General features: G+C 38.7%; 1 protein-coding gene across 1 annotated transcript in view; it reads left to right on the top strand.

Moving 5' to 3' along the window:
- The window catches only part of LOC131978157 (BMP/retinoic acid-inducible neural-specific protein 3-like), a 60283-nt gene extending 56409 nt beyond the window's left edge, over nucleotides 1-3874 (top strand). Inside the window, exon 8 of the mRNA XM_059341685.1 lies at nucleotides 1925-3874. Within this exon, the coding sequence (XP_059197668.1) occupies nucleotides 1925-3041 (1117 nt within the window). The 3' untranslated portion in view covers nucleotides 3042-3874. The remainder of the gene's footprint in view (nucleotides 1-1924) is intronic.
- Nucleotides 3875-13126: the final 9252 nt, after the last annotated feature.

The raw sequence follows: 13126 nt of genomic DNA, 5'->3' as shown, positions 1-13126 counted from the left end.
GAAGTACGTATATAAATTACTCACAGTTTGGCTCACCTTTAGAAGGTGTAATTAACCTTGTACATTATATATGTGTTGACACTTTGTTTCTTCCACTTGATTAAGTGGATGTGGAATTAAAAACATGTCAAGCCTTTTCACCCATAATAAATGCAGTCAAAACTGACCAAATAAATGAATATAAGTAATGTGAAGGTATTACATGCTGTTACCTGTAATATTACTATGTAATCATATTGCATACAGAAATATGACATTATGAAACTAACTATGCTATTCATGCGATTCTTGTATAATGATGATTTCCAGCAGCCCCCACAGTCTAAATTGTACTATGGTAGACCTTTTTATTATGAAATAATTTAATATGCTTCTTACTTTTGCACTAAACTTGGTTTGTGAAGTTGGCAGACTTTTATATCTTTGATCTAATATTCATCATTCAGTTAGAATTCCCAGTGCCACACACACACACACACACTATGAAGCCCAGCTATTATTTAGTCAAACAACTGTTGGGACAAATGTTGTTTCCTTCAAAAATATGTTTTTTGAATATAAATGACTTATACATGCGCCTTTGTTTGCACTAAATTAATTTGGCAGCTGCACATGACCACAATAACAAAACTGCTAACTGTGCTGGAGAACAAAGGGGGTTTCTGAAATGTGACAGATGTGGAACAAAAAAAGTGAGACACTGATTTAGGACATTACAGTATTGTCATGCGCTCCATCTGCTCCTTTTTGCATAAACAAAGTCAGGAATTTTGAATAACCATTCAAGTTTGTGTCTTATTGTAACTTTATGTAGTCCTAATCACAGAGTCGAGACTCAAATGTGTATCAAAAATACATGATGCTGATGTTTTAAAATCAGATTATCTATGTGGTTACATTTATGAGGTTAAACTATGTTCATAGAAGCCCAGAAGACGAATGAAAGGTCGACATGAATTGACATTAACACGAAACACTATTGTATATTTTGCCAAAGATGGAGCAATAGTGGTTATTTTTCTATCTTTATATAATTTCATCACTATTTAATGTGCGTGAATGTCCACCCTGTGATTCAGATCTCTTAAATGAAACGAGTTTCTTCCTTGGCTAATGCTATGCCCTTCCATCAAGTTTCATTAAAATCGGGCCAATATATTTTCAGAAATCCTGCTGACAAAAAGAAAAACAAACCAAACAGGAACATGGCAATGAGAATCCAAATTGGTTTCAACTTTTTAGTTGGATAACATAATTTAATTTTTATTCTGAAAGGTGAAATGTTTTGGACAAAAAAATATGTGATCCAGAAGGATTTTTATTTTTAAAAAAAAAAGGATTTCAATGGAAGAGGATTAAACATGGGCCTTGCTCAGTGGGCAAGAGTCTCTGGAGAGCTAAAAGCAATAAAGAACTGTAGAGGACTGTGGACCTTCACCCATACGGCCCTCGCCCACGCTGTGAGATCAGGTTTGGACCTCAGCCATGTTAATGTGCCTTTAATATTTAAACAAATATCTCAAACCCATCTGAAACTAAGGATTTGGTTTGGTTTTATATAATAGGAGAGTTTGGTTGGCCACAGTAAATCACATTTTAGGTTTTCATGTTATACAGGAAGAGTATGTCTTTTTTATTATTAATATAGAGATATCACTGACTAATTAACAAAGGGACACAGAATGAAAAGGTCAAAAATTTAGGCTCTATATTTAGAGACAAATTATGTCCCACATGTATCCTCTCTTAATTTTCAGGAGCTTTGAAACTGTCTCTTAATTCAAATTAGCTTCTGTGAAGTCCTTCTCAACATGGCAATCACTGAGCAAAATTAATTGTGTTTTTAATGAAAAACTTCATTTTATTATGTGGATATAATTATATCTACAGTAATTCTTACATGCTGTTCTTTTTTCTGTTGCAGACCCTTCAGCTACTGGCTGAACTACATCCTCTCCATCATGTACTGCAGTGAGAACAACCACATCGGCTCCTACCTGGAGGAGACCAGGAGCTGCTCCTGCCCCTATGAGCACCCCCCCTGCCAGGGAGTGATCCCCTGCACGGTGGGCGAGGGCACCTCCTGCGCCTCCTGCTCCTACGAGAACCGCTCCCGCTGCGCCACCTGCAACCAGGGGCACATGCTGAGCCAGGGCGTCTGCCGCAACGAAGTGCCCGACTCCACCGATCACTACATCGGCTTCGAGACGGACCTGCAGGACATGGAGCTGCGCTACCTCCTGCAGAAACGTGACAACCGCATCAGCATCCACGGGATCTTTGTCAGCAACGACGTCAGGCTGAATAACTGGTTTGATCCGTCATGGAGGAAGAGGATGCTGCTGACGCTGAAAAGTAATAAATACAAGTCAAACCATGTCCACATGCTCCTGGGGATGTCTCTACAGATCTGCCTTACCAAGAACAGCACTCTGGATCCCTTGCTGTCTGTGTATATCAATCCGTTCGGGGGGAGCCACTCAGAGAGCTGGATCATGCCCATTGACCAGAACAACTACCCAGACTGGGAGAGGACTAAATTAGACATTCCCTATGACTGTTATAACTGGACTTTGACTTTGGGCAACAAGTGGAAAACGTTTTTTGAGACGGTTCACTTTTACCTACGGAGCCGGATCAGAGGGCCCTCCAGTAACGGGAATGGAACTGTATATTATGAACCTTTGGAGTACCTGGAACCGGGACGAAATCTAGGCTACATGAAGATCAACAGCATCCAGGTGTATGGCTATAGTATGCACTTTGACCCGGAAGCGATCCAGGACTTGATTTTACAGCTCGACTACCCATATACTCAGGGATCGCAGGACTCTGCCCTGCTGCAGCTGCTGGAGATCCGGGATCGGGTCAACAGGCTCTCCCCACCTGGGGCTCAGATTCTGGACCTGTTCTCCTGTCTGCTGCGGCACCGGCTCAAACTGTCCACCACAGACGTTGCCAGGATCCAGGCAGCGCTGCAGACTTTCAGTGCCAAGCAGCCCAACTCGATGGAATACGAAACAACCAAATTATGTAGCTAATAAGTGGGCAGGTGGCCAGGTGCACAGATGGCAGAGCAGTTATCACACAGGCCTGATGATGGTTAAGAGCAATTCTGGAGCCGAACGAGGGACATTTGGGGGACATTTTCATTGTCGTCATGGATCTCAAGAGTGCATTTGAGATTCTCGTGTCAGCTTTTCGTATAAATTTGTACAACATTGTAGAATTAAGGAGGATGTCACCAAACTTGCCTCATAGCTTTTTTTCTCTCCTGATGAAAATAATAACTTTGACGGATAATAATATGAATTTAAAACTCTACCACCACTGATATGTTGCCAGTGTGCTGACGTTTGTAGGTTGCACAAATTTGAATCGCTCACATACGTAAACAAAAGCTTTTGCTGATGAAGTATTACCCAAGCAATGTAATCATCTCACAGATATAAACATTTCATCACCAGCATGTTTCTTTTGTTTGTCATTTTCTCATCACATTTCATTCCCCGGTGCAAAGATAAAAAAGTAGTTGTTTTACTATCATGGCCCTCCCTTTCAACCTGGCACATGATGGGCATCTCTTTTTTTTTTTTTTTAGCTTTCCATTCAACTCACTCCTTTCTTAAAGCTGTACTACACATTTTTGTAAGAAAGAGAAAAAACTCCTAAACAAAATGAATAAATAGATGCTGTATTACTCCAGATTTGCCCCGAAAAAAAAAATGACACCATGATCACAATATATGTTACACGTGCTTTTATTTTTATAATGCTGTTGTTTGTGAAACAAAAGTTTAAAAAATGCTGTCTATAAAATGTATAATACAATTTGTTAATACACTAAATAAAACATTTTTATGTGTGGTCTATAGATGGTTGATTTTTCATGCAAGAGATACTTATGATACACAGCACTTTCACAGCAGCTGTAACTAATACATTAATAGAGTCCGTAACATTTGGGCATTACACTCAAAAAAAATAACTAATCGGATGAACTCAATTCAATTGTGGGCAGAATTTCCATCCAACAAATATATGTAGCCCAAACTCAAAACAAGTGCATCGATGCAATGTAATGTATTTGAGTTAATGAAGCTCACTTTTTTACATTTGGTCGAACTCAAATTAAAAACATGTATGTATTGTATTTAAATTGAGTTACCTCAACTCATTTATGTCAAGGAGAGCTAAAATAAAGAAATTGTGTTTGTTCAACCTAAAAACATAGAATTGGAAAACTGAAAGTCATTCTTTTTGGGTTGATGGGAAGGGCAGTAAATTAATACATTTTAGGTTACACTTCTTAAACTACTTTTGATTTGATTTTAATTGATATATTTTCATTAGACAAACAATACATTATTGTGTCACATCTAAGAAGGGCTTCAATCATTTTTTTGAGTGTACAGTTCAGAACACAGAGGCTCTGGAACCTGCAGCCCATAAGCTTTATAAATAGCACCTGTACTTCTCCAGCTATGGCATGTCAAACGGCTGCCAAATCTCTGGGCTGGAAAACAAAGAACAAACTGAGTTAGCTTGACTTGATTGTCAAGGATTTGACAGATGCCTGGGTGTTTCTGTTATTCTGAGCTGGTTTCAAATGTATCTGGCTCTGTTGCCAGAGCACCAACTCCTCAAGGCCAAACCTGCCAAAGCACAGGCTAATTCACTGTTAGCTATAGGCTAACTGAGACAACCTCCCAACTCAGGACCAGCTGAGGAGCACATGAATGTACCATTGGCCTTGGTTGAGGTCCGCGCTCTCCGAGTGATGTTGCATTATTTTAGGTAAACTCTAATCAGTTACTGACCGCATCCGCTATAAGAAACAACCTCAAGCAAAGTCTTATTTCATCCAAACTACTGATGTGACCCTGATCTTCAAATTCAAAGTCCTGGTCTTTGTCCCAACATGATTGTTTCTCCAAGTGTACTCCTTTAATTGTTAGAATTATTGAAGAAAATCTTTAGGAACAATGGACGACAACAAAGAGTTCTCGAAACACAGCTGTGTGCAGAATTTTTGATGAAAAAGGTTACCAAAATACAATCAAATTGATAAAATACAGTCTGAACTGAACTGAAATGATGGAACAAATAGTCCTTGATCCTGCTTATTTTATATTGGAAGGTTTGTGCGTCATTAATTCTAACATGAATCATTTCTGTGCCCTTATCAACCAGTTATTGCAGAAGCAAACCCTGTATACGTGAGAATGTGCATGAAATCTCACCACAACAGAATCAACCATTATAAAGTTTTCAGGCTCTGTCACTTTTCTTTTTTTGCATTAAGTTATGTTACATTGTAGGAGTGTTTAAGGGACAACTTTGTGAATGTCCTTGAGCAGCCTGGCCAGAACCCAGACTTGAACCCAATCAAACAACTCTGGAGAGAAAAATGTCTGTCCACTAACGATACCTGTCCAACCTGACAGAGTTGAAAAGGATCTGAAGAGAAAACTGGCAGAAAATCCCCAAATTAAGGTGTCCAAACCTTGTTTCATTATTCCAAAGAAGACCCAATGCTGTAATCGCTGCCAAAGGTGCTTCAACTACATATTGAGTTATGGCTCTGAATACTTATGCCTTATGTGTTTCAGTTTGTTCTCCTGTTGCAAGAACGGATAAAGCCCTCTTTTCTCTCTGTCTTTTTTATGGGGGATTGGGTGTACATTGATGGGTTAGTGAAGGACAATGAATTTAAAAAATCGGTAACGCTTTATAATAAGGTCCTTAATAACCATTAATTAACAAGTAATACGGCATTGTTCTCGCTTTAGATCCGGTAGTTGCAGAAAGCATAGTTAACTTATAGTTTACTTATAATAGATGAGCAATAAAGTATATTTTAATATCAATAAGCAAACAAAATAAGATTAATAAAGGCATGGCAAAGACATAATGGGTGGGTCATGGGTGTTTGTAATGCCATTATTAACACTTATATAAGCTTATAAACACACAATAATGTTAATAAGCATCTTGTAAGGACTTACAGGGCCTTATTACTTGTTAATTAATGGTTGTTACAAGGACCTTAATATAAAGCGTTACCAAAAAATCTGTCTCTGAAGGTGACAGACCTTTTTCACAGGAGATTTCTGACACTGAGGACAGCATGATGTGCTGTATGTAGCACTGTTCACAGTTCATGCATGTGTTTCCCTTCTGCTGTCATCCCTTTTCTCTCTCCTGCAGCTCTGCCCAGGTGTGCTTCATTACTCCAAAGAGGTGCAGCTGGGAGGAGAGCTTATTGTTCCAGCAGCAGTAGGCGGTGTGGGGACTACTGCTGCATCCTCTCGACCGTGGAGTTTATTTTGTTGCCGTTCTCTGTTAATAAGTCATCTATCTATAAAAGCAGGAAGCGTCTCTGTGTGTGTGTGTGTGTGTGTGTGTGTGTGTGTGTGTGTGTGTCTAGGGCATATCTCGCTGACCGTTAGTCAGACTGACCTAAGATTTCCTATGTGGCTTGTGCATGGCACAAAGGTGTGCATCCTCGATTTTGAAGATTTTTTAATTCATTTTTCAAAATATCATTATTAACGTAGTACGTGTTGCGGAATTTCACTATTTCCAATCGGACGCCTTTTAGGGGAGCTCCGCCCCATTGTGTGATAGGATTTCGCTCTGGATTTACACGTCTGACTCATCTCATCTGTAAGTCTATTTAGCCTACCTATCTTTCAGAGTTTTAAAGTGATTTTCCAATAATATTTGAAGAGAATATCAATGTTCAATGTGTATGTGCTGGATGGTGTGCGTACCTTATGAAAAGTAAGTGTTTTATGGAGTTGCAGACGTTGTAGTGGTCTGCATAGCCACAATATATGAAACACAATAGTCATCAATCTACACATTTCACAACACACCTAATAACCCTTACTCACTTTATTCAGATCTCTCTTTTTTTGCTGCAAGTAAACGTATTCCCTCATATATCTGTGTCTGTCTAATCATGTTGAATGATTAAGTTTATTTTTCTTAAAATAACTATTTCAGTGTATCTTTATGTACATCCATGTATTACCCAATATACACTTTGTATATTAACACTACACAAGTACTCATTGTACATCCCACTTTCACACACAACCTCATTTGGACATAATTGAAAAACCTACTTAATCTCCCACTATACGAATACATACTTCCTACGGGCACTGCACTAGTTGTTATAAGTCAGTGTTCATTGTTGACTCTGAACTATCCATAGGTGAGAATGGGAGTGTGAATCGGTCCGTCTGTCTCTATGTCAGCCCTGTGATGAAATGGCGCCCTGTCCAGGGTGAACCCGGCTCTCGCCCAGTGTCAGCTGGCATCGGCTCCAGCCCCACGAATACAATGAGCGGTTACAGATATTGAACGGATGAATGTTCCAAAGAGGATTTTTCTCTCACAAATGATCTTTGGCCGAGTGCACAAACGGGCTTTCAGAGAGCATTTTAATCAGACAAGTTTTATTTTGGCCTGTTACCAGGTTACTCACAGAATTAACAATAATTAGTAACAGCTGATGTGACCTGCCATCAGTGAGATTTGTCATTTAAACTATCTGCTACCTGAATGTTTTGTGCCCTAGTCTTTGCTGTTGATAATTACCGTGGAAGCTTAGCAGATTGTGCGCTCGCCAACCTCATTGTCGTCTCTGAGTCAGTACTTCACACACTCATTTTTACTCACATGTGAACTGAAATGCACTTTATAGGGCGGCTGTTGTAAACAGCAGTGCCACAACACGGAGGTGGACAAAAACCAGTGCAGCAGAGACGACTGTCTTTTTTTTATTGCTCTTTTATTTTTTAGCCAATACGATTCCATTAAAATATGTTCACATCAGCCAGAGCATTGATCCTTAGTACCAGCTCAAGCATCTCTACAAATTACAAGTATAACAAGTTACATTTTAGAAGACAGGGTTTCTGAGTGTTTCAAACAACAGATGACTGTTTTAACTAATCCATCCATTGAGTTTTGTATCGTCTGTTTATACTGTTACATATATTTAGCTATTTTAATATTTATATACCAAGTAAGAGAAAAATACTCTAGAGATCTTGTTGAGTTCAAGATCTTGTTCAAGGTAGAAAGAAAAGTGGCAAATCCAAGAGATGAAATGAAACAATTCAGACATCTGCATTGCCGGCTGATTTCATCTGGGGAAAAATGTAAAATATAGTGGTTGGTGAATATAATTAGGAGGTTTTCCATGGATTTGCAAAATTGCATCTTATATAAGAACCTTTCTACCTTTTTACCATACCCTTCTGAAAGCAAGCAAGAAAAACATGATTTCTTGAGTGAAACTTTGCTTTTTTTGGGTTATCTAACATACTTGTTTTGCACAAGAAGAGCCAGTAATTGGTGCTTTCCATAGGCCTACAGTATATCAGCTCTATGTGAATCATTAAATACTGATTAATTCCTTAGTGCACCAAGAACTGAGACTGCTACATGGCCTTTCTTGTGTTCTGGCAGCTCTTTGCAAAGCATCTCATCCATGCAATGTTGTGTTTGTATGTTGTTAGAGCTCCAACTGATCAAAATGGCTGATTAACAGATATGCATCATTGCATAAGATGCTCTGAAGTAACAGGAAGATACTACTGCTTTTGTTCTCTTTTGGATTTGTGCAGATGGATGGCTGCTGGAGGCAGCGGTTAAGACGCAGCATCAAAGCCTGGTAACTCAGGTAGTTCTTTAACTGGTTTGTAGTCTGTTGTAATTTGTGGAGGTTTACATCTTACTCTAAGCCGTGAAATAAAAGCATCACATTGTGCCTTACACGTATATTTTGCAGCCCTGTACTCCACACGCAGCCATTCTCCTTCTCCTTCGCCTCTCTGATCTTTAACCATTTCATATGATGAAAGCAGTCAGTGTGGAAATGCAGGTTCAGAGACTTGAATCGCCCAGAGTATTTCTCATCACATGTTGAGACGCAATGATGCTTTCTGCCAGAGATGTCAGAAAAATGCAAATCGCTCCTTCCTGCTAGGATAGTGGAATGAAAGGATGGATCAAGTGGAAATTACAGGTGGAATGTTAACTGCAAGAAAGTGTTAAAAAAAAAAAAAATACCGGCATAAAAGACAACATATCTGTCATCCTAAAAATGCACTTTGATTTTTAGTATTTCCTGTAACATCAAACCCAAATCTGCATGTTAAATCACTCAACATATAAATGTGTTATATAGAGTTGCACTTTAGTTTAATGATGTGGCCCGGTGCATGCTGAGATATGCTGCTGCACCACGGTATGGATAGAGATATCCATTGAAGATGCATTTTGGCAGCGCTATTTGGCGAGTACTGACAAATTTATAACATTAAAATGAGCAGTTGCATGAAAACATACATTTTTGCTGGTTAAATCAAATCACACTAGCATCAATGTTTCATTCATTTATTTTCTCATATCTAAACGAAACCTCTGTAGCATACTAACGCTGTAATTACACCGCACCAGCAGGGAATTTCCCCCTTCCAACATTTAATGGAACACAGCGTTAGCCCCATCATGCACCAGTGTCGGGTGTTTTACTTTTGTCATTATTTTTCTGCATAGTGATTTGGTTTGAAATTATCCATGCATTACAACAATCAAAGAACAGTCTGTGTGTAATGTTTTGCTCTATGACTCGGTGTACCGCGGAGCATGCCAACACTTTGATATGGATTCACACCAAAAATGTGATATTTTCATCAAACTGCAAGTCCAAGTGGGAACAACAAATTGAATTTATTCATGCCCAGGCAGCCATCGTAATACATCCATCAGAACAAAGAAAATATAGGAAGTTTAAATGCAAGACAAGTGTTAAGGGGACATTAAGCTCATCGCAGGTGATAACTAAAGTAACGAAATTCCCATTGGAGTATCTTGATTTATTATAAAGGCAAACATGTTTTGTGCCACAAAGAGTTTGTATTTTTTATATTATTTTGTCTTTTTGCTACTTTGATCCTTCTCCGACCTCTCGTACTGATCAGCAGACTCACTGATGGCCTCTCTGTGATGATTCAGGACATTGCCACATGATGTGTTGTTCCTGTCTGTGCTTTGGGGACTCAGATCCTGGCCTTAAGATGAAAACAAAAATCGCAACGCTTTAGCTCTGCAGCCAATACACAGTCATCTTTTTCATTCAGATTAACAGAAATCTAATTCAAAGTGAATGCTGATTAAGGTAGCTCTGATGTGCAAATAGATTTTGACTGTTCTGAATTTTAATACCAAGGGAGCAAGGTTGAAAGAAGTTTTTGTAATTCAGGTCCTTATTTTCTTGAATATGTTTCAATTAAACACACACACACACGGCATGCTGATAAAGAATTAACGTCACAATGTTGTGTATTTTTTTTTTTTTTTTGTATTTTATGAATTTATCCTATATGTATGTAAACTGAAGGAAAAAAATGTCAAATTTCCCCTTAAAGTAATACTAACTCCAAGATCACATGAAATGTCCATGTGCAGCTCCACTCCAAACCAGCAAGCAATCAAAGCTGACATGCTCAGCTTAACGGTGAGAGGCTATCAGAGCTGCGGTGGCATTTAATGAGAAAAGTTCAAGTGTTTAAGGCTTTGGTTAAAGCATGCCTTATATTCCAAGGCTTTGGTCTTCAGAAATTGTCAGTTTCAATTAAATTACGAATAGTGCCGAAAGCTGCTTCTTATATTCTTCAATAAAAAAATAATTTGCGATATATTTAATGTCTTGAATAGATGAAAGACTGAGGTGAGCAGAATGAAAGATTTTCTTTATATTTGGTTGAAAACTTCAGACATTCCTGTTAAACACAAGGACACTTTAGGCAAGGGGCAGTACACAACATTACCTCCACGTGGCTCTCATTCTCATTGCCAACCTGTATTATATGTTTTTTTTTTAATTGCAGCAAGGGGACCTCGGGCCGGATTCCAACCCGGGTCTGCTGCGACAAGGAGTCAGGCTTAGTGGTACGCACTCGTCGGTACTACACTTTATATTTACATAGCAAAAATGTTTTTATATTTATATTTATATTGAAAATCAGATTGTTGTGAACAGCACCTTTAAGAAAATGGAGGTTAAACACAGACAAACCATGGACTTTCATAAATACACATTAAGCAGATAGGTAGAGCATTACCATATATATATATATATATATATATATGCTGTGTGTGTGTGTTTGTGTGTGTGCAAAAAGACAAAAAAAAGACACAAAATGACAAAAAAAAGACACAAAAACACCAAAAAAGCAGACAAAAAACACCACAAAAAAAAGACAGGCCTATTGCTATTCCTCTACCTATCTGCTTAATGTTTATTAATGTAAGTCCATGGTTAAAATTATTCTTGATTATGCAGGAACATAACCACAACTCTGAGGTTTATAACAAACCAAACCATTTGAAAATGGGTTTAAAATGATCTAAAATCTACATGCACCTTACACGCTGGTGACTCCTCCACGAGCCATCGAGCCTTTCTCATAGATATCTATGCGCTCAACAACACTGTGCAGCTACTTTGCGCGCGCTGGCTCGCTCCAGCTCTCGCTCTCTCTCTCCCCCTGTGCTTGCTCGCGATGGAGCTCTGCCCGCTCGAAGCAAGGACTTTTGACACATTGGGGGCGGAGACCAAGGCTGACCCCGGCCCTTTTATGATTGGTCATTTTCCAGCCCTCCACGTGGTTGCCTTATCAGTTTTCTGCTGACAGCTTATTTCACAGACAGGAAGCTCAGTGGTAGCGGCGGTATCATGTAAACAACAACAACAACAACAGTTGTTTCATGACGTTCACGACCACAACTCTCCGCTTCATCACTGGTAATAAAAAGGTTGAAAAGTGATGTTTCTTGTTTCTATTCATGTAAATTGTCGTGTGAATACGACTACTATTAATAATAGTATGGTTTAGAATATATAATAAATTGTAAATAAAATCATACACTGTTTTATATGCCTTTTACAATGGACATCATACAAATAACACGTGAAGATCTGTTATCGCTTGCACGACTTATGACTCAAATATGACACCATAATTAGAACTGTACTGCATGTATTGTCCATGTGTTAAATACTTACATTACATTTATTTGTTTCTCACTGTATTTCATGTTTTGAGCTACAAGGCTCTTCCAGTTTACCGTCATCCATCCCAAAGCTGTCGGATCAAAATCCAGCTGAACATTAGGTTTCACACTCTAATGTAGCACCCTGAAAGCACATTCATATCACCCTCAAGCATTAACCTCAGCGCAGTGAGGGATGAAACACTGAACGGTTAAATACATTTATACAGCTTATTAGAAAACAAACAGAAATGTGATATCAGTCCAACTCTAATGATGTAAATGTAACAGAAAAATAAATACCAAAGTGACATGTAGAGAAATGAAAAACAGCTTCTTTTTACACAGAATATGATTTTCACAGTTATTTGCAACAGCAGCTTAGAGAATATTGTGTAAATGTTTAATTTATAGATACTTTTTCATGCAAGAAAATCTTTATGTCTACATCTTAGTACAACTCAAACAGTGGGTTAATTTTTTCTTTAAAAGACGGGTTTACCACTCAGCATTTACCTTTCTTTAGAGACAGATGTTCTGAGATTTGAGAGTCAAAAAAATTTCCGCAAACGCGTGTCCTGCTTTGCTTTTATTGTTCAGCATTGTGTTGTTTCTCCTCAGCTCAGTCCTGGCTGCAGTTCCCCACAGAGCAATCTGTACGGCTCTTTGAAAATGTACTTCATAGTTCACCACACAAGCTGCAATTTGACACAATTCCCAAAGTGACCCCGAAAGTCGCAGCCCTTTCTCCAACAGAAAGAAAACACTCATGCAAACTCATAATGCCTTAATAGTGGCACTAAAACATAATGTTAAAGGATGAAAGTGAAAGAGCGCCGTCTGCACAGAATGTGGTGGGTGAAGGTGACAATATTATCATCATCTCAATGCCAGATCCTGAGAGAAAGCATTCCCTCAGAAACTTTAAGTAGGCGGTGAGACACAGTGTCCTCGGCTGGCAGAGGCGGCCCGTGACTTTTAGAACAACTCGAATGAAAAGGCAAGTGAGTAATTCAGTTCATATCACAATAAATGACTGAAACATGAA

The sequence above is a fragment of the Centropristis striata genome, chromosome 9, assembly GCF_030273125.1.
Source record: "Centropristis striata isolate RG_2023a ecotype Rhode Island chromosome 9, C.striata_1.0, whole genome shotgun sequence".
NCBI classification, from domain to species: domain Eukaryota; kingdom Metazoa; phylum Chordata; class Actinopteri; order Perciformes; family Serranidae; genus Centropristis; species Centropristis striata.
This window is presented reverse-complemented; position numbering and strand designations above follow the sequence as displayed.